The sequence below is a fragment of the Siphateles boraxobius genome, unplaced genomic scaffold (genome assembly GCF_051911475.1).
Source record: "Siphateles boraxobius isolate OS27281-9 unplaced genomic scaffold, OSU_SipBor_1 6, whole genome shotgun sequence".
NCBI classification, from domain to species: domain Eukaryota; kingdom Metazoa; phylum Chordata; class Actinopteri; order Cypriniformes; family Leuciscidae; genus Siphateles; species Siphateles boraxobius.
This window is the reverse complement of record NW_027509186.1, coordinates 36,243,434-36,267,123: the sequence shown is the minus strand read 5'-3', so window position 1 is coordinate 36,267,123 and position 23,690 is coordinate 36,243,434. Positions and strand designations below refer to the sequence as shown.

General features: G+C 37.9%; 1 protein-coding gene across 1 annotated transcript; it reads left to right on the top strand.

Moving 5' to 3' along the window:
* Positions 1-13,487: 13,487 nt before the first annotated feature.
* ctsc (cathepsin C) lies at positions 13,488-23,211 on the top strand. The gene is made up of 7 exons (XM_077207045.1): positions 13,488-13,872; positions 14,676-14,821; positions 17,826-17,989; positions 18,136-18,291; positions 19,248-19,363; positions 20,505-20,636; positions 21,396-23,211. Exons 1-7 carry the CDS (start codon positions 13,719-13,721, stop codon positions 21,893-21,895), a joined length of 1,368 nt encoding a protein of 455 aa, XP_077063160.1. The 5' UTR covers positions 13,488-13,718; the 3' UTR covers positions 21,896-23,211.
* Positions 23,212-23,690: the final 479 nt, after the last annotated feature.

Genomic DNA, 23,690 nt, shown 5'->3' with positions numbered 1-23,690 from the left:
CTTCTTTCAGACGAATACAATCAGAGTAATATTAATAAATATCCTGGCTCTTCCAAGCTTTATAATGGGAGTGAATGGTAACTTAGATTTTGAAGACCAGAAAAAGTGCATCCATCCATCCATCATAAAAGTAATCCATATGTCTCCAGGGGGATAATAAAGGCCTTCTGAAGCGAAGTGATGCGTTTTTATAAGAAAAATAATCACTGGCTTCCGTAACAGCCGTACACGAGTCGAGTACAGGCGGAAGAGTGACCTCTGACCCGACACATGACGTATTGATGAACGCAGAAGCACAGAGGATAGTGCGAAACAAAACCGGCACGAATTAGAAGTCTGAAACGAGAATATTTAAAGAGAAATGTGGGAGGAGCTTGATTTTGCTGCGCAGCCCTGTTTGTTTGAACCGCGAGACGCGTCGACGGTTCACGATTCTTCAGACTTGTGTACAGGCGTTACCGGAAACTATAAGTTATAAACATGGATATGGTTTTTCTAACAAAAACGCATCGCTTCGCTTCAGAAGGCCTTTATTAACCCCCTGAGGTCGTATGGATTACTTTTATGATGGATGGATGTGCTTTATTTGGGCTTCAAAATTGGTAGCTGCTTTGCAGTGCATTCAAGGCATGCATATTATCATGCATTCACTGGGATTCGGACACATGACCCTGACATCACATGCTCTACTGTTTGAGCTACAGGAAAGCTGGTTAATTGTCTCTTTTAAACAAATAAAAACGTCAATAAGTTAATCTTCCTATATTGTATGATAATCTAAAGAATGTGTAAAACAGTAAATGATCATCTAATCGCGGGCCGTTTTGTTTCTTTACACATCTTCCGTCTTATGGACGACCGTCTGAGATATTGCACTTTATCTGAATCATAAGTTGGCTGTAATCTGTTATTATTGGTTGACTGGTTAAATACGATGCTATTGAGTTAAGACTGTTAATGTATTTCTCCGTATCAGAGCTCATAATATCCACCAGCCTCCACAATGAGCCTCATTCATCACACAGGAGCAGAACCATTCTTACGTAAATCGTCACATTGAATTGAACTGAACAATTTACGTAATAATAGTTTCGGTTCAGGAGAAAAATGTCCAAACTCTGAAGCAGCAACAGACTGATAAACATATGAATGAAAGTGCGTCAGTATAATTTTCCATCACTCAAACTAATGTCTTGCTCTCACCCCCACACATACACATCCCATGGCTTGAGTAGAAGTGGGCGGGAGTTTCCATTATCCAGTTTTCATTCTCTTTTAAAGACTTGGCATCATAAATACCCCTGGCTCCTCTCCTCTCATGTAGAGCCGTTCAATCCCATATAGGTTTTTTTTCCCAGTCTGTGCCCTTGTGACTTGACAAATCCGAAGCATTCATGAAATATATAAATAAACAAAAATGCAGAGAGACAGAAAGCAGGGGACAATATTTGAAAAAAAACTCTCTCTTTGGAGGATTGAAAGTATGTTGATATGAAGGACGTCGCCTGCAGCCAATCGAAAAGATTCAACACTGTCAATGGATTTGGGATTTATATAAACAGAGATATTATTCACATATTATTGCCCAATGGTCTCATTTATAAATCTGTGCGTAGGATCCTCACCAAAAGTGCACATGCGCCCAAAAGCCAAAAATGGTGTATGCCAAAAAATATTCGGACAGATAAAACCAATCGTACGCCAGAACCTGCGCAAAATTCCCTTTATAAATCCCAGTCAGCGGAAGATTGTGCGAACATGCGTCTCCTCTACGAAATAACCATATATGGAGCTTACAACGCCTCGTTTTACTATGCATATCGTCATCTGCATATCATTTGCATATGCATATTCATCCACGTGATACCATGTTTAACGGTACAAGACATTAGGAAAATAGATACGGATGTGCCGTCATATTACATTGCTAAAAATAATTTAGTAGCATATCCTTCCCTTTTTTTTGAATAAATAAATCAAATAGCATAAAATATATTTCAGAGAAGGTTTTTCTCAATCTTTTCCACGGGTCAAATATTATTTTTAATTGCTTTGTACTTTTAATAGAAACAGATTGGCCTTATTGTGCATTATTGATCATTATTTGCGCAAAAATATTTTCTCAGACCTGTTCTGCTATTATCATGCGCTAAGGAATGCTCGCTGTAGTTAAAACATTAAAACACAGCATGCCAAAGGAAAAGTGTTAAAAGCATCACATCCACTACAAATATTTCTATTTATTAGAATATAAAAAGTGTTGTAAATGATTTCATGTCATTTAAGTGCTTAACTTCATTAATGAGAATGGCATATTTAAACTAAATGTGTGTATCAGATGTAAAAGTTTAAATCATTCTTTTATTTATTTAAACTGTTATTGTGAACATGCACTCTATTTATGATTAGGACTCATAATGAAGATTTATCACCCTATTTTAACGATCTAAGCGCATGGTCTAAAGCGCACAGCACAAACACACTTAGTGCGTGTCCGAATCCACTTTTGCTAGTTTAATGACGGGAAAAATGGTCGGCGTGCGCGGTGCATGGTCTAAAAGGGTTTCCCCTATTCTCTTAATGAGTGATGGGTGTGTTTTGGGCGTAACATGCAATAAACTAATCAGAGTCTCATCTCCCATTCCCTTTAAAAGCCAGTTGCGCTCGCGCCATGGCGGATTCGCTATTTGCATTTGCTATTTAAACAATGTGGCGCAGAACGTGAAAATGAAAACTGCGTCAGGCTGAAACTAGCAAAAAGCCCTTGCGTCGCGCCTGGCACTGCATTGCACCAGATGTATGATAGGGGCCCTTAAAGTGGCTTTCCTTCATCTGTCGTCAGTCCCTCAGCTCACCATCGGTGTCTGCTCCGTCTCAAAAACATTTGTACGCATTGGTCAGAGTTTGCGTGCAGGTGCACAAATTTTCTTGTCAAGTTAGTTTTTATAAATCACAACTTTTGCGTGGGAAGTGGCGTACGCCTCTTTCAGGGCCTGTTTTGTGCGATGCAACGGTTATAAATGAGGCCACTGACCTTTAAATGGAAGAGTCTGGCCTTGGGGACGAATACTCTGTGTTTCATTTCTGTTCCTCTAGTATCAACGATACTGAAGAACAAACTAAATTTTTAGCTGCTAATTTATTAGTTATTTTGAGGATTTGTCATGCAGTAGAGGTCTTTTGCTCAAAAGCACTGCATGTGCTGCAAAAACAGCTTCCCTGGAGCTTTTGTTTCTCACTCACGATCGTATCTCAGCAACTCTAGCCCTGCATGAGACCTTTATTTTACCAGCCCAGATCATTAACAAACAGACCAGCAGTGCACTCCATCATTTCAGCTGTGTGTTTCACTTCCCAGCTCGTATGTAACCACTACACACACACACACACACACACACACACGCGCGCTTGCGCGCTCTCACACACACACACACACACACACACACACACACACACACACACACACGGCAAACTCATGTGAGCGAGCATGTGACTGAACATATGTTCAGTATAGGACTAGCATACTACGTACTGCACAATATATACTGTATAATGTAGTATGTTAAAATAAACCAGTGTTGAGGTCACATGACCTGACTGAGCAAGTTATAAATACAGTTCTTTGCAATTTAAAACTGCATTTAGTGAAAAAAAAAAGTATTTACTTTTGGCAGTCAAGTCGATGAATTGCATCCAAAATTTAAGTTTATGTTTACATTATATGTGTGTACTGTGTGTATTTATATATACAAAATAATTATACACACATGCATGTATATATTTAAGAAAAATATTTATATATAGACTACTATAAATTATATATAAATATATATACAGTATATACCTGCAAATATTTCTTAAATACTGAACAAAATTATAAACGGGGTCAGTATATATTGTGGCCAGCCTAAGGCACACCTGTGCAATAATCATGCTGTCTAATCTCGGCAAATGAAAAGTGCTCACTAACACAGATTTAGACAGATTTGTGAACAATATTTGAGAGAAATAGGCCTTTTGTGTACATAGAAAAAGTCTTTGAGTTCAGCTCATGAAAAATGGGGGCAAAAACAAAGTGTTGCGTTTATAATTTTGCTCAGTGAATATACATGCAGGCATGTGTGTATTTATATGTACAAAATAATTATACACAGTATATATTAGTAAACACAATCTTTTATGCTGGATGTTATTAATCGTTTCAAAGCCCTAGTACGATCAAATAATATAGACAGAGATGTTAAAAACTCATAGCTAATATTACTTTCTGGTTCATGCAACATAATAGAAATGCATTGCATTGTGGGATACAGTCTCTGGTTGTTCGGTGCACATTTTGACAGATGCACCTTCACTATGCCTACAGAAAATTGACATTAATACACTGCATAAAATAGTAAGTGTTGGGGTGAGATGCATCTGTGTGTTTTAACACTGTACTGGAGTGACAGCAGATGCCAAGCTTATGTAATTACGTGTGGGCGAGAGCAACGAACGGCAACACTTTGAATTCAAGACCCCGAGATCACATGTCATTCAAACACACACGCACCAGGAAAATGTGTGGTGATCACACTAATCACATATAAGACCACTTCAGAAACACACACACACACACACACACACACACACACACACACACACAAACACACACACACACACACACACACACACACACACACACACACACACACACACACACACACACACACACACACACACACACACACAGCTGTTAATTTGAAGTGCCCACACACTTGAAGCTCCTCCAGACGAGAGTGTAATGCTGTTGCATTTGTCTTAAATGCTGCTTGCTTCCTGTTTCATCTGTGTAATTTAACTTGTACTATATGTGCTCTAAAAGTACTATATGTACCTTTAAAAAGAGTACTTATTATGGAAATAATATACTTTAAAAAAAAGAGTAAACTGTATTGTGAACTAAATGTATTGTTTTCAGACATGTAATTGCATGTTATATAGAATTAAAGGAATTTAATGATTGACTACAGGGGGACAATTGAAAATGTATTGTGGTTTAAACTTACGGTAAATTAAAGTCCCCCTGTAGTCAATAATTTTATCCCTTAAAACTCATATTTGATCACGAAATGACATATTTAAACTTTTTCCGGTAAAAAAAATTCTTCACACCTTAAAATATCTTGAATGTCATTCTACACTCTTGCCTCATTTAGTATACGTGGTTCTATGAATATGCAAATGAGCCCCGCCTCCACTCACTCACTCAGCTCAGAGATCCACTCGCTGACGATCACACGTTGATCTGATTGGTTACAAGGTAGTTTGTAATGTCAGAAACACCAGCAATTTCAACCCGTGTTTTTGAGACTGTCTTTGGTTTACTGCAGTTTTAAGGAGAAAATACTCAGTAATGGTGTTGACTTATGAATTTACACATGGTTTGTCTTAAAGCATATTACAGTTTTTCTCCATTGGTTTGGCTCATTTCTTGAAACAGAAATTACATTCTCAAACCTCTAAGATCATTTGGCAAAACAGTCTTACAGTTAAGCACAAGACTATAGCTCACTTGCAAAAGCTCATATCTCTCCCAAAATTGTTTGCACTCATGCTTCAAAACTAAATTCCTGTCCCATATAAAGAGTCAGTGCCACGAAAATGGCAAAGATCCTTCCCAATTGCTTTGGCTCATTTCTGGAAACAGACCGGATGTTCTCAACACTCTTGGTGCTTTTGCCAAAATAAGGTGGATGGTTCGGCACAACACCATGGTTCACCTGCAAAAGCTCATACCTCTCCCAAACCAGTTCCCCCCTTGTGTCAAAACTAAATTTCCTTCTCATTTAAACGGTCAGTGCCCCCAAAATGCTTCGTCCCTTTGGCATTGTGTAAAATGTTTAGATGTTTTGTCGCTATGGCAGAGGACCATTGAAATATCCCTCATGTCCACCTTTCAGTCTTAGCCCAGTCCTTCATTGACAATGGTTACTGTACTGTTTTTTGTCTAGCTAACAGAAAACAATTGTGTATAAAACTGAAAAAAATAAATGTGATTTTAGGGTAAGAGTAGCCTCCAAGGTTTGACATCACAAATTGCACTCATACTGCCAAGGAAATTGTATCCATCATCATTCACACACATAAAGTAACTTCCATACATCAGAGTAAAAAGAAAATGTATACAGCATAATATACTGTAATATAAACACACAAACAAAAAAACATGAAAATGATATGCAGCCTACAGTGCTGTAAATAAAGCTGGAGTTTCACAACTTACAGTTCTTCACTGGTCGCTGTCTTCACCCTCCCTCTCCTGGCCACCGTCCACACCCTCCTGGCCATCCACACGCTGCTGTCTGTCTGGCCACAGATTCTCGTCTATATAACAGCGTATTTTCTCCCTTGCGATGCAACGAGGGAAGAAATGGCGTTCATGTCGCAACCATCCCCTACACTGATCTCATGTAATATCCTCACACGCAGCGTCCATTGCATGGAGCAGGGACCTCTGATCTTGAGCCCGATGCTCATGCACTCTCCACCTCCAAGCGGAGAAATACTCCTCAATAGGAATGAGGAAAGGAGAGTAAGGTGGTAGGAACACCATGACCATCTTTGGATGAGTAGTGAACCAGGCCCTGATGAGCGGGCCACGGTGGAAATCCACATTGTCCCTTACAATTACATATTGTGGTTGGTGAGGGCCTACGAGACCTCTCTCATTTTCAGGGATCTAAAAATGAAGGCAGTCTTGGAATTTGAGGAGATTCTGTGTATTGTATAGGCCAAGACTGGGGATGTGAGTGGCCACACCATTCTCAGATATGGCAGCACACATAGTTATATTGCCCCCTCGCTGGCCTGGGACATCCACCGTGGCCCGGTGGCCGAAAATATTACGGCCACGTCTTTGGCCCTTGGCCAGGTTGAAGCCAGCTTCATCCACAAACACGAGGATGTGATGGGTCTTGTTTCCTTCCAATGCCATTATTCTTTACAATGGCGTAAAAAAAGAAAACATCAAATCAGTCATACAGAAGAGTCATACACAACAGTTACAGACAATTACAAAGGAATGTTCTATGTTCTCCACAAGTTCAATATACTACTGGCCACTACTCCAGTGGTTCCAAACCTGGGGTACATGTACCCCAATGCAGAGGGGTATTTGACAGAAAGGGGAGGGGTAAAATCATCAATGACTAGACTTACTGAAATGTAACAGTAAAACCCACAGTATTAGATAGATTTACATGGGAGGTACTAATTGCAGCTCTTTGACCACTTTTCTTATTGTATTATTCTTCAAAATAAGGATTATAATGATAATTGCATCTTACAGTAAGCTGAAGTTGTTAGGCAAAATGTTGAAGTCAGATAAATCAAATACTTGCATACCTGGATAACCTGGATACACAAATCAGGTTAAGTGGGTACTGAAGCCAAACAAGTTTGGGAACCACTGTTTAATTGTAAAAAGGTTATAATGATGGACAACCAGTAACTGACTTACATGTACATACTGGTACCGCAGCTCTTTTACTCTATCAGAGTTCCTGCACACACACACACACACACACACACACACACACACACACACACACACACACACACACACACACACACACACACACACACACACACACACACACACACACACACACACACACACACTAAATGAATATGTAAATGTGTAAATAAATATATTTCTTACTCTATGCACAGTGTCCTGTCCTTTACAACATATAATTCCATCACTGACTGACCACATACCTGTTTTCCCTGCGAAAGGTTTGGATGATGGAGGAGACTGTAGAGCGAGGCACATTAGGCTGCACTCGGCGACCTGCCTCCGCCATTGTGAGGCCATGGTTGATGACATGGTCTATAATTGTGGCCCGAATTTCATCCGGGACAGCATGGTGTCTTCGTGCTCCTCGGCCTCTTCCCCCTATTCCATCACCACGCACCCTTACTCCTCCTCCTCCTCTTCTTCTTCTTCCTCTTCCTCAAGCAGGTAGTTGCCCTTTTTTATTTTTCTTGGCCAGGTGCCTCCATGTTCAGAAATTGTACTACTCCTGCATGGTCAAGCTCTTTACATACATGTTTGGCAGCATTCACAGTCATGGAAACTAAACATACTGTTTGATTGGTCATCTGAGATGTGTGAAACTCCTCCTTCGTTAGTCAAGTTTTAGTTTCACCTGACTGTCAATTGCTGTAATAAATTCATCAAATATTCCAAGGGATTCATATATGGTATTCATGGTATTATGTTCTTGCCTAATTTTGACAATTGAACAGACTATTGTGCATGTGATGATGACTTATACAATGAAATGACGCTGACACGTTTTGGAGCGAACAACCATTAGACTGAGAATCAACAATCAGTTTAGATCAACAAGATCTATTCACTTGGAAATTGTGCTAAATGTAGGCACCAGGACTTAATCATTTGCAAAGATGTATTGAGACATTAAGACATGTACTTAGACATTTGCAATTTGATGAAATGAATGAGAAATTCAATTCTGTTGTGAACAATTGCCAAGTGGTTTGGAGGTTTGTCCATGTTGTTTTGAGAATGTAATTTCTGTTTCAAGAAATGAGCCAAACCAATGGAGAAAAACAGTAAAAACACCATATAAACAACATTAAAAACTTCACCACATGGGGACTTTAAATGCAACTAGTTGAACCATTTAAGCAGGACTTAACTACATCTTTATATGTAAATTCATAATTATGAGAATTTTCTTTTGCAATGTAGTACATTTAAAATATATTAACTTTAAATGTGATATCAAATAATACACACAGTTAAAATTATAATACTTTTTATGTGCTTTAGTATGTTGGTCAACAGATCAAAATAAGTGTAGGCCTACTTTCAAGCATGAAAAAAGATTAAATTATTTATTTAAAATGTAAATTAAAACTTTTTAATATCAGCCTGACGCAGTTATCATTTTCACGTCCTACGCCACGTAGCAAATGCATTTGTGCCCATCTGTGCGCCCATGGGCAGCTGGTCTAAAAACGAGGTGTGTTCAGGCGCAAAGTTGGCGCGTTGCTATTTTGAGGAAACTGAAATAGACTGAGACATTGACTTTAGACCAGGTTTATCAGTTAGTCAATGGTGCAGCCTATTTCAGTTACCTCAAAATAGCAACGTGCCAACAATGCGCCTGAAAACACCTTGTTCACACTAGTTCAGTATTCTTTTTGTTATTTAAAGAGCCTGTTAGTAATGTGTGTCTATATGCGGGAGCACAATGCTCGTACATTTTGTCCCATAGATTGCCCCTCGCGCACAAGCAGATTAGTTTCCTCATTAGAGAAGTTCAGTTTTTCCTATTGCAAATTCCGCCATGGAAATAACGAATCCGCCATGTCGCGAGCGCAACTGGCTTTTAAAGGGAATGGGAGACAAGACTAGTAGTAGATTCGGACACGCACAAAGTGCACTTGCGCCCTGCGCTTTAAGGCCTGTTCACACCAGGGACGAATTTCGCGAGCGATATTCGCCGACGTTTAACGCCTCGCTTTTGCTCACGTGTCTGGAGTTTCTGAAGTTACAGTAAAACACAACTTGGGGGCGCTCAAACACAAAACGTCTACACACTGCCGGGAAAAAGACGAGGAAGATGCAAGCCAAGATAAATGTAGAGCTGCTGGTCTCGTTGGTGTCGGAACATAAGGGAACTGTATGACAAACGCGACAGTGACTACAAAAATATTGATAAAAGAGAACTGTTATGGAGTGGTATTGCAGAGCAAATGGGCCTTGATGGTGAGTTTCATTTCACTTAATTGTCTTTCATGTACATAGGTTTTCATGTCTTTCATGTACATAAGCGCCATCTAATGTCAGGGAATGAATTTGCATGTCCACTCAGCTCATCGTCAGCGATAATCGCTTGGGTGTGAACACAAAAAACGCGTTGAAAAACGCTGGCGAATAACGCGCCAATATTCGTCCCGATGTGTACGGCCCTTTTAGACCGTGCGCTTAGATTGTTAAAATAGGGCCCATAGTCATGCTAGAGTACTCACTTTAAGTACACTTCAATGGCCTTTTATTTAATTAATATTATATTATCTGCAAGTACAGTTTTTTAAAAATATACTTTTATGATTTGAAGTAGCCTACACTACAAGTGCACATTCAATGTACATAAGCACACTACTTTTTCACATTCTGCCAAATGCATGAATGTAAATGTACCACATTTACCAATATGTGCAGTATACAATAGAGCATGCTGCGCTGGGAATCCCATCCCAATTTATCCCAGAATGCAATCATGTCCAGTGTGACGACTGAACCAAAGGTGACATCTCTTTCACCTCATTATTTGATCCAGCTGCCAAAAGTTAAGATATTTAAAAATGCTAAATAATGATGTCATATGACAACAATGATGCCAACTACTGCCTGCATTCTGTTTGATGTATTATTTGATGAATAGTATGCAGTGCAGTATGCGAGTGTGATCTCTTCTATTAATTTCCCATTTTATATTTCACAGCGACAGGAAACTGCTCTGAAATAATCTTCTCATTAGTGTCACTGATACGGCAACGATTGAAAACAATTTTCTGGCAGACGAAACCCTAGTGCCACACCAGGACTCCAAATAAAACAGCTGTTTTAAAGTGGACACACTCAAACTCTCACTTCCTTCTGTTTATCACTGTCTTCCTCCTAACACACACACACACACACACACACACACACACACACACACACACACACACTCACTGCAGTGCTGTATCTAAATAGCCTGAGTGACTAATTCCTGTGCATTTGAGCATTTCTGTGCGGTCTATTCTGGGCTGTTGGGATGGAGCGTGTGAATCATAGTCGTTGTGGTAATTGCTCCTCTTTGTCTTCCCCCACCCCCCTCTGTTCTGATTGGTTAATGAGGCTCATTAAAAGCCCCAGCTTGTTCATTCAGTAGAAGAGACAGCTGAGCTCAGAGGGGGACGTCAGATGGCCTTTTCTGTCTTAAACAGCTCTAAATTTAATCAGCCAATAGCATTTAGGAAGAAAGAACACTTCATACATTAAGTTTGTTTACTGCATCATTACGTGTTTAAACCACTATTGGCCCGAGGAAGTTTGCATTCATATAACAGCGGGGCACATTATTGTTCCCGAAGGTCAAAATGTGTGCAATGCTGCTAAAAATCTTCTAATGAATTAATGTGTGTGTGTGTGTGTGTTTTATGCCCCCTACGGAAGAAGCCTTTTTTTTCTCATCCTACTGAAAGTCTCTTGGATGTTTTTCAACCCTCAGGTGCTGAAAACTTGCATCTGATTGTTCTGGTAACTGTTCAAAGCACATTAATATTTAATGGGGCAAGCATTGACAAGTTTATGATTGGTTGTCACTGTGTTCAGTAGAAACTGCATCATTACTTTTCAAATCGAGGAAATGAGAGTCTATGGAAGCGCAATAAAATCAAACCATCTACTGAAGAAAAGCTGTTGCAACTCACACAATGTCTAACGACTTTTATCTCAATTCCAAATTTGCCATCAGAAGTTTATGCTGCTTATGATGCTAAAGTGTTGGATTTTCCAGAACTCGTATTTATTGACGTGGTTTTAAACTGACCTTAACATGACGATAATGGAGAATGTGGATTTAAAATAATATATGTTAACCCAGGGTCATTTCAATAAACTTTTTAAAAAGCACAAAATGTAGCTTTGCATAAAATGGTTTCGAAGTAGTATTATGCGCACATCTAAAAACTTTAGGCATGTGCACGATCAGATAAAACACTTCACTAAAGAATAAACTATTTTATTTATAAAATCATTATTTATTATTTAATAAATGATTAATAGTTTAAAAAAAAAACTGAATGTTTTTAAATGTATTTTGGTTAGCCGCAGTGGTAGTGTGCTGATTTTTGTTTGCATAAAATGTTTACATGAGCAGTGGCCTTACGAGGCTGTTTACACGACAACATTTTCAACTAAAAGCTGAAAACCTTTTATGCATTTTGGACATTCATGTACACGACAACTACTTTTTGTGGGCCTGAAAACTTTTCACAAAAAGGGTTTCAAAGTGCAAGTTTTTTAAATGAATACCGTTATTGTCTGCGTGTACACAAAAAAAACGCACATTTGTGGATACAGTGACGTTGTGCACATGCATATTAAGTAGGTGTGTAACAGTGCAGAAGTCACGGTTCGATACGAGTTCGTTACAACAGGAAAAAGCAATAAATCCCCAATGCTAGGTTTCTTTTCATTTATTTTGAGCAGACAGTAGTGGAAATTACAGTTTGTTCCACCTACAGTACAGCTACCTTTTATTAAGCGCTAAGAAATAAACAGAATGAACTCTTGCACCGGTTATTTTTAATTGTTTTGTAGGGCTGATGATTGTAAGTATTATTATATCAAAAGGCTACAAAATAAATGGTAAAATAAAACTTGTGCAGAGATTAGTTTTTGCATTTTTCTTTTGCGAGTGAGAGTTCATTAACATGCGTTGACCATGGCAGATGCACAAGGTTCAATATTACACTTTTTCAAGAAATCATGGAAAGATGAGCAAGAAACTCATTATAACAGCGGAAACATCTTAAAATACTCCGTTATTTACGGTCATACAGATACGAGCAAGACATAATTCATATAATTTACTTACGTACACTCACAATAAAAAACATTTTTTTTTTTTTTTGTAAAATAAAGAAAGCATTCATGATGCACTCTCTGCCAGCCCGGTTTCCCTTCGTGAAGTTTGTGGAGCGCGTCACAAAAATGAATGGAAACGAAGAGTTTTAAGTCGTTTTTTGCGGATTGTTTTGACAACGTCGTTGCCTGTACGTGAAAAACACAAAGGAAAACTGCTTCAGTTTTTAGTACATCGTTGTCGTTTAAACATACCCTTAAAAAATGAAATGTTTAAGCAAAGAGCTGAAACTTTCATTCACAGGGGCCAAAACAGTTAGTGACCAATCAAACATTTTAAATGAGTGAGAAGTGAAACGAGTAAATCCTCACTGACATGTCCTTTGGTTGTTTTGCTGATAAATCAGTTATAAAATCAGAAATGTGTGACTCAGGTTTCAAAGGTCATGCATTTTCACTTCACTAAATGTTTTTAATTCGAAGATACTTTGGAGACATTTGGTGAAAACATTCAAATTCAACACGAAACAACATTTACAATAAACTTTACTTCTGTAGTGTGATTATTTCAGACTGAAATAGGGTTGTTGTTTTTGTGTGTAAATTGTTGTGATTATGTCAGTGTCCTGTCAATGTGCATGACCAAATAAATGTGTTTGTCTCTCTTCATGTGATGAATAGGTTTATATGTGTATGCATGTGTTTGTGTGTGAGTGTATACTTATGTGATTGAGTTAATGTGTGTATGTCATGACAGTTAATTATTATGTGTGTGATATATCATATGCGTCTGTTTGTATGATAAATGGGTTTTTGTGGAAGTGATAATTACTTTTGTGCGCGCGCTTGCTGGCATGTCACATGACTTGTGTCATATGATCATTGCTGTATAAGTTCATTAGCACGCGGCTGTTCAACAACAGAGAGTTTCCGTCCTGCAGATACGCTGAAGGACGAGAAGGACACACACCAGTTTCCTTGCGTCCGATCATTATTAAAAAAAACCCTGCGCGCTGTATCTTTCGATCATTTATACCGTTATATCTGCAGTCGGGCCGTCATAAGGATGCGCGCGCTCTCCGTCATTGTTTTGTTTGTGTTGATCGGCGGGTCCGCGGCCGATACTCCTGCAAACTGCACCTATGAGGACCTGCTGGGCACCTGGATCTTCAGTGTGTCTGATGTGGGTCAGGACCGGACCATCGACTGCTCCAGCACAGGTCAGATCACACGACCTTCAGTGCGCTTTTCTCTTCAACAAGGAAGTTCAAATTTACTTTCGGTTTTGTGTTGAGAAAAGTCTGTGCATCTTTTTCATATAATTGCCCTATTGTTTTGGATGCATTACTATACCTACAACAACACAACTCTGCGACTGTTTTGGTACCATAGTAGCCTACAGTGATAAGATCAGAATGGTAATTACTTTAGCCTCACAATTTGTACCATGCTACTACTGAATTTATACCATGAGTAGACTATTAGACCTTATTCGCCGCAGCGCCATCTTTGAATTTTTTTAACGGGAATTCATCGGCCCAAACCAACTCATACATAAACATACCCTTTTCATAGCACAAGGCTTAATTTCAAGAAAAATAAAATGTATATTAGCCCTAAAAAACTATTAAAATGTATAATATTGTGATATCAAACTAATAGAAATCTTAAGAAAAAAATCCATTTTATTGCACAGGGCTCTGTTTTTGGAATTAGCATTTTATGTTTAATGATAATTTTGGAATTTTAAGTGTATTAAATTCTGTAAAACCATGAAACTACAACACCGTTTGAACTAAAGGTATCAAACTTACTCAGAATATTATTCCCTTGCACAAGGCTTATTGTTCATATTATTAATCTGGTATTTTTATATTACGGAACCAATTAAACTCCATTTAACTACAATAGTGTTAGACCTAAAGGTATTAAACAAACTTTTAATTACTCAATGTTCTACATACAGTATGTGTTCTCTACATTCAATGCTCTAATATAAACTTGGTTGACTGTTGTTGAACAGGGAAGCCGGTGAGAACGGTGACTGTGGACCTGCAGAAGTTGTCTCTAGCTGTGGATGATCTCGGACACACTGGGTTCTTCACGCTCATCTATAACCAGGGGTTTGAAGTGGTGATCAATGACTACAAATGGTTCGGGTTTTTCAAGGTAAGCGTGATGAGACACTTTTAGTCTCAGATGACATGACTCAGATCACATGGCTGATCAGATGACTGGGGTTTCACAAGAGAAGGGAAATTCTGACATCAGCTCTTTTGTGTTTCATTGGTCTGGACAGCTGTTTTTAGCTCCATAAATGTGGTATGATTTTACAAATACTATCTTTTTTCTTTTAAGACTAGATCTGGTCTTTTTAGTATTATGACTATTATAGTATTTAGTAATATTTTGCATTGGCTTTTAATTTTATATTTTCAGTTTTTAATCTATAGTTACGGTTTTTAATTTAGTTTAAGTTTTATCAATTTGTGCTTTTTGTCATTCTTATCGTTTTTTAAAAAATATCTTTTAGCTTTTTTCTCCTTTAGTTTGTCATTTTATTACTTCCACTTATTTCAGTTGTTGTACTCATTCATGTTCATTCTGTAACTAGTATTAAAGAGGAAGGGATGATCGCATTCATTTGCAGCTTGAACTGATCAGTCACGTCACATCAGAGAGCGTCAATGGCATTTATTGTTTGAATTTCGTGATAAAATGGACAGAATTTGACATATGAGACTTTGCTTCTCAAGTAACAAAACACAGAGCTTATTGCGATCATTGTTGGTTAATAGTTGTGTACACATGCGTACCGAAAGACCTACCAAAAATTCATGGTACAAATGGTACAAATGCGTGTATTTTTACAACCTAGTGTCCACAAATTAAGAATTCATTCAGGTATTTTACTTAAATTGTGACACCGAATTAAGTTAATTCGCACAATTTATTTATTTGTTCCCTTGTTTTAGTATCGTTTAGGGCTGCAACAACTAATCGATAAAATCGATTATAATCGATTATGAAAATCGTTGTCAACGAATGTCATTATCGATTAGTTGGTCTGCTTACGTCACGGGGAGCGTTTACTGGTAAGCACACACACGCAAGGTCTCTCTCCCTCAGGCGCTCTGCCGAGCGCGCGCGCTACACTGTTTGGAGCAGTCTCTTCTGTCTCGCATGTGCGCTCTTGCTTGCGCGCTCTAGATTTCGGGAGTTTGAACTAATTCGCGGGCGTCAGGGAGCCGCAATCAATATGCGGGAGACTCCCGGGACTTCCGGGATGTCTGTATTTTGTCTCGAGCATCAGGTTGTGCAATCAGTTCGCTCGCAACGTAAGTGATGGATTAAAATAGCGCTACCGCAGAAATAGGTTAAATTAAAACGGTGTTTACAAAGTGAAGCATTAAATACAAAGGCAGTTAATAACAGCAGCAGTAAAATATTGTTTTTTAGTCACTGTACTCAGTGGTTTTCAGCGAATGCTTGTGCACTAATGCATAATTTCTCCTGTCCTTTACTCAAGCCTGTTAGCTTGCTGGGTAACGTTACCTCCATTCCGTTCTCTTTTTATAGCATTTGTCTACTAAGTTTTAATTGTTTTTCAAACGCGATCTACTGCGGCTCTACGTTCACACAATTGTTTTCAGTCTTTCTATATTTATTTAATCAATTTATCCTTATATTATATTCTTTTATATATTATATATATATAATATACTTTATCCTTATATTCCTTATATATAATTAATTTTAAATAAAAATTAAATGAATTATATATTTTAGATGTTTTTAGTTCAGATATTCACATCTGAACAACATGTCTGTGTAAATTTGTTTTAACAAAAATTGTGTTAAAACATAATATGATGGATATCATTTTTTTAACAATAATCATGTTTGTCAAATGTCAACTTGCCATCAGCAATTATCATTAAAAACAATGCAAATATTGATATAAGTAAAACTCAATGTGTCGCTTTTGCACTTTTTAAAGTACACTTTTACACATAAATACCCTGATTTACGGTTTTATTTAGTTATAATAAAAAAAAATCTAATTTAATTTCTATCAGATTAATCGATTAATCGAAAAAATAATCGTCCGATTAATCGATTATCAAAATAATCGTTAGTTGCAGCCCTACTATCGTTGTCATGTTGAATTAATTCTTACAACGTGGCCACAATTTAGTAAATCGAGGGAACAAATTATTATATTGTGTGCACAATTTTCTTAAAGGTGCTGTATGTAACTTTTTTTTTTCACTCTACTAAAGCATAAAGATACCATAATGTTTGCATATATTGAGGAAACATGCTAAGTTCACATACTCGTTTCTCTATAAAAAACTTCTAAAGCCATTTTTTTATTATTTTGAAATGTGCGTTTCCAGGCTGGAATATTTGTTTTTGTTTTGGTATGTGATAATGCATGTTGCCAATTTACTGATTGTCGATTGCGCTCGTTCCTGTTGCATGTGCTGTCAACATGTGTGAGCGCCGTCCAGTCTGAGGAGCAGGAGGCGGGAGAAACTACGATCTCCGATATTTTGAATTTGGACTGCAGTACCCATTTCAACCGCTAGTAGTCATTCTTACCGACTGCACCTTTAAAACAAGGGAACAAATTAGTAAAACATGCTGACGTATTGGTCTGTATATCTCTGCACAAGTTTTGATGGTTTCAGTTAACAATAACAGTCCAAACCATATGGACTCAACAGAACCGTGCCTTCACATACAAATTTACAAACCCTTGTATCATGATGTTGCTTGGGAATTACATAAAATGTCTGTCTTCAAGTATTTTTTTTGGTCACACTTTAGTTAAGGGTCCAATTCTGACTATAACTATGACCTTTGAATCAAACTCCTAATTACTGCTTTATTAATAGTTAGTAGGGTAGTTAAATTTAGGTTGGATTAAGGCTATAGAATATTTTCATACATTAATATGTGCTTAAGTACTAATAAACAGCCAATATTCTATAATATGCAAGAACTGATAAGAATGTAAATGTGTACCTTGAAATGCAATGTAAGTCACTTTGGATAAAATAAATTAAAAGCATCTGCAAAATGTAATCTACATGCTAGTAAGCAACTAATAGTGAGAATTGGACCCTAAATGAAAGTGTCACTTTATTTGTTTTCTCTCTGTGTCTAGTACACCCAACAGGGTTCACAGGTGACCAGTTACTGCGATCAGACGCTGCCTGGTTGGGTTCATGATGTTTTGGGGAATAACTGGGCCTGTTTTACTGGGAAGAAGGTGCAGCCCATCCCACCCCGAATCGACCACAATCACATGCTTGGATTCGATCACCAACTGTGAGTGTTTGATTGTCAGCTGTGTTTGTGATTGCCTCTTATCTCGCTGTCTCTCTTGATAAGATCTCATGTGATTTCATCTCCCCTGCACTGCATGAATGAATGATTGATGTTTATTGGTAACAAACGTCTTATATGATCTCTAGGCTCATGAAGTTGCCATACACAAACAACATCGAGTTTGTGGATCAAATCAACTCCGTCCAGAAGTCCTGGAAAGCGACGTCGTACAGTCTCTATGAGACCTTCACTATACAGGAGATGCTGAGAAGATCAGGAGGACGTGCCTCCAAGATCCCACGGTACACACACTTTCATTGGCGCAGTCAGGCTTCTGTGTGTAAATGAATAATTGATGCCTTTAAAACTGATTTCAAGCTCAAAATATCTGGTGCAATTTATTTAGAAGTAGGGCTAGGCCAAAAAATAATGATTTCTCGATTATTATCTATTCTCACTTTGATTAACTGATGTTATTAAATAAAAAAAATTAAGTCTTTTAGTCCGTGTGGATTTCAGTTAATGCATGAACAAAACTTCACTAAACTGACTGACTGTATAAAATACATCCCCAAATTAATCGATTGATTACAGAATAGAAGCTTGTTTCCGCCACGGAATAAAACAATTTAAAAGGTAATTGCGACTTTATCTCGCAATTTTGACTTTTTTTTCTTTCTGTTTCTTGTGAGATATAAACTTGTAATTGCAAGTTATAAAGTCCAATAGTGAGGAAATAAAGACTGACTTTTTTATATCACGCAAGTTTGAGAAAAGAAGTCTTTTGCGAGATGCAAACTCTCAATTACCTTTTTTTTTTTTTGTATGTGTTCTGTGGTGGAAACAAGCTTCCATATTACATACTAATAATAATAATAGCAGCAAAATTGTATTATGAAGATAAATGGGCAATTAATGATTTCTATCTCTCTTTCTAGTATACAAACAAATATTTTTCAATACAAGTAGGAAAAATAGAATAGACCGGGACAATATATGGTCTATTTAAAGCCTATGTCAAGTCTAGAGTTGTTGATTTTAAGTACTATAAATTAATGAATGCTATGACATCTTTTGAAATGGAATGGTGCTATAAAAATATTTTCTGCTCTGTGATGAAGGGGATTTAACTTTCTTTGTTTTTTTTTGCATTGTGGTGTTTACTTTTGTCTACTGTTGTTTTGGAATTTGTCAAAATTGATAGTATGGAATAAAGTTATTTTTTAAATATAAACGCATCTCTCTCTCTCTCTCTCAGCCGTATCAGGCCTGTGACTGTCGCTGCAGACAGTAAGATGGCAGCTGGTCTTCCAGAACAATGGGACTGGAGAAACGTGAACGGACTCAGTTATGTCAGCCCTGTCCGCAACCAAGGTGTGTGTGTGTGAGAAGAAATACTGCAACCAAAACGGTTGCTTCAGTCAGTGTTTGCTCAGAGCTGAACATGTCACTATATAAAAAAACGTCTTCAAGGCAGTGCTTTACCACCTACAGTTGAGTCAGTCCTGGGATAAACCTCAATATGCTACTATTGATTGTGTTGAATCTGAAATCCTAGGAGTGTGTGTGTTATTGACAGTGATGTAGCTCTTCTTACTGGAACAGCCTGACAAATGATGCTAGAAACACTACCAGGAAATTACAAGCTCTTTCTCTATTCTGTGTTTGGCTGTTTCTCATGTATTTCCCCAACAAACTTTTATTTATTTATAAAGCTTAATAATTTATTTATTTTAAAATGTAAGTGTATAAAAATGATTGAATTTAAGTTTCTGGAGAAGCCACCATTTCTGTTTGCCCTCATAAAAAGTGCTGGGATGTTTTTAATGCCTGTCTTATATCAGTAGTATTACTATTATGATGTATAAGTTTTCCATCTTTTGGATAAAAGGGTGTAACTTTTTTCATTTTTTATAAATGTATCTCCATTGAGAATTGGCTATGTATTAAAAGGAGGAAGCATTTTTGGCAAGAAACATTTTGCTAGTTATTTTATTTTAGGCTAGTGGATGTTTTACCAGCTTTTAAATGTGAAATATTGTGTACTGAAGTTTTGCGGTCCTTTTTAGCAAGTTGATTGGGTGTTGTCACTAATTTGTGCACTTTAAAGCCTTGACTTTTTCGTAACATATCTGACCTTTTTTGACCCTGGAAAGGTTTGTATCACAGTGTGTTTTGGATTTGTATGTTTCCACTTGCTCTTGGGTTTACAGTCTCATCTTCCCTAGCTTGCTGGTACAGTCGAAGAGAAACGCACTTATTTCAGAGAGAAGACATGAGAAATAAGTGCGAGTGGATGATCTGCTCTTCAGGCGCTGGTGGCCGTGTCTGGAGTGGCTCTTTCCTTTCAGAGTCCGATAGTGTATGCCTTTTGTTAAGAGCTCCTTCAGATGTTCTGGATGCATTAGAGAAGGACGGAGAGCGGATTAAAGGATGTTTCTGTAGGATGAGGAAATGAGGTTGTGAATTGTCCTTCATCTGTAAGTGATTTCTTCTCTTCTCTCTCTTTCTCAAGCTCAGTGCGGCAGCTGTTACTCTTTTGCCACTATGGGAATGCTTGAAGCTCGAGTCCGAATCCAGACGAACAACACCCAGCAGCCAGTGTTCAGTCCTCAGCAAGTGGTGTCCTGCTCCCAGTATTCTCAAGGTAAAATCATGCACTGAAGCCCTGAGGCAAATGTTTAATATGACCCGTATCTGTGCTGAACTTCAGAGGGCCTGTCTGCGTATTTGCAGTTATAAAACTGTGACTGTTTGCTTTTCCTATACCCTCAGGATTATGGTTACACAATCCGATTGAGATCAGAATGGATTCATTGCACAAATGTTTGACTTTGTGCCTCCCTCCCTGTAGGTTTTGTAAGAAAAGAAAGTTGCCTTTACAGTGCCTTTGTTACATGTACTTACTATAGTAACAACAGTAATTTATGCATTACATGCAACTAACCCTTATCCTAAACTATGTAGTAGTAGTGGTAGTGTTAGTAAATTTCTTTAGGGATATAGACATGTATGCTTTTATACATTGCAAAGCTTTAATGAAAAGAAATAATTGTTTGGTGTGTAAAGGTTCGGGATAAACGCTTTTTCCATTTAACTACATTCAAATTGGGAGAGGAATGAACAAACTCTGCTTGAAAGGATGTTTATGTTCGTTTTTAGATTCATTTTTTTTGTGCGAATGGTATTGTTTTTAATAATAATGGTTGTAATAATTATTAATGGCAACAATTCTGTTATTAGTTATATACCATACAAATTATTGTATACTTTGTTGCAATCATGCAGTGTATCATAATCAAATGTATAACATTTAAAATGCAGAACATCCATTTAATTGCCCAATTATGAAAAAGAAAAAAGTACAGTTTATTTTTGACTTCTAAGGGTTTTGTCTTGTGTGCAGGTTGTGATGGAGGTTTTCCGTACCTGATTGGTAAATACATCCAGGACTTCGGCATTGTGGAGGAGAACTGTTTCCCGTACACCGGAGCTGATTCTCCCTGCAAAGTACCTGAGAAATGCACACGTTACTATGCCTCCGAGTATCACTATGTGGGCGGTTTTTACGGGGGATGCAGCGAGGAGGCCATGATGCTGGAGCTGGTCAAGAACGGACCCATGGGAGTGGCACTGGAGGTGTACCCAGATTTCATGAACTATAAAGAGGGCATCTACCATCACACCTTCCTCCGCGACTCCAACAATCCCTTTGAGCTGACCAATCATGCCGTGTTGTTGGTGGGGTATGGGAAGTGCCATAAGACCGGGGAGAAATACTGGATCGTGAAGAACAGCTGGGGATCCAACTGGGGCGAGAACGGGTTTTTCAAAATCCGTCGTGGAACGGATGAGTGTGCCATTGAGAGCATTGCTGTAGCTACTACACCAATCTCCAAGCTTTAAGTGCATGTAAACGAATTGGTCAGTTGAAACGAGCACAGTCAAAGTCATATTTCAGAGCATTTTTATAATCACAATTCTGCAGCCTAAAAAAAGGGAAAACGGTGCTTTTTTTTTTGTTTTAACTGTGTTGCCAAGTTGTTAACTTCTTGAAAACCTGTTTATTTTTCTCCATGACCTCCAGCACAGGTTAGGTGATGAAAGAAGCCATGTAGAATAGTAACTTCACTGTCTTGTAATTCATTTTTCTCTCTTTCAGGTTCCTTTTAATAGTAAACGGTGTGAAATTACAAGACCCGATAGACTTAATTCAGTCTAATTTCTCAAACATTAAACCAAATTCAGCGTTTTTTTATTTTATTTTTAAGCTTCGAGGTTCTCCTCTTTGGTCTGGTTCCATGTAACATTTGACGTCAGCTCTGTTTCCAGAGCATTGACTTTTCCTGTCGCTGGCCTCAGGGCAATTTCTTCATCTGTGCCATTTACAGACCCTTCTGTTGTCAGCGGCCCTTTTACACAACAATAGTGGAGCCACTCTGTTTCCGTCCCTTCAACTCGCAGTATCTAGTCAAGATGTTCTTTTTTGCACAGATCCACATGAGAATGAATCTTAGAGCTTGAAAATCCCCCAAATGCCATCTTCCTCTTTTCCACTGAGCCGCCTGCATACCTGGAAAAACTGTCGCTATGATTCAGTCTGTCATGTTTTTGTCTTGGGTCACGTGTGTTTCCAATTGTTGCTGTCGGCCAAAAACAACCCTGTCTAGTCTTTTTATGGCTTTAAATTGAGCTTAATCTAGAGGCAAGACCTACATGCGTTTGGCTGTTTTGTTGCAACTGACCTTCTTAGAGAAAGAGACCTCCTGTCCTGTTTTGTTTTTGTTCTGTTAGTGTGGATTTCCCCCAAAACTGTGAATGACAGAAATTGGCAATTTAATTTTCTCTTGCTGGATCTGCGCTAGTGGAAGTTGGGTGCCTTAAGGTGCGGTGATAAGCCTAACCTCTTAAAGTGTGTTTTAGAAAAAAAGGGATTTTAGATTTTCGTTGATCCATGTGAGCTCTGAATGTCACTTTTGCACTCTTCTGCATACATTTTTGCACCACTGTTTTAATTGGACAAGTTCATTTTGTATTCCGAGAATATCAAGTTGGCAATTGTCCTCAGGAAAATCCATACTTCTGGTTTCGAATAGAAATAGACTAAAGGGATGTGCACTATATTTTGAGTCCTGTCAGGTTATTTGCCTGGTTAAAATGGAATATTTGTCTTTGTATCTGTGTCTGTTTCATGATCTTTAATAAAGTTGCTTTTAATGATACGTTTGACTTCAGGTGTACTTGACTTTGTGTTGCCTCAATGCTTAATACATGAGATCAGAATGGTATAAATTACACCCATAAATTATATAAAATCCAATTCAAATTGACTCTTTGACCAAATTGAATTTAAGTGGGTTTTAATCATTTCGGATGTAATGCAACTGACATTTGCATCAGAACTATTTGCTTGTTAAGTCTGACGTCATGCATCGCTTTTCCAGGTCCAAACACTATATCAGATGCCAAAAGCCAACGACAAACTTTGCTAATATAAACTCGCGGTGTGCTGTGATACTACTGAAAAAACAGGATCCTAACCTTTATCTTCATAATGAAATTTCAGCTTTTTATGTTAAAGGACAAGTTTGGTATTTTACACTTAAAGCCCTGTTTTCTTATGAAATAGAACGGTTAAGATTGAAATTTGGACGAATGCTGCTGTCCTGAAAATTTTCAGTTTATGTGGTAGCACCCCCCC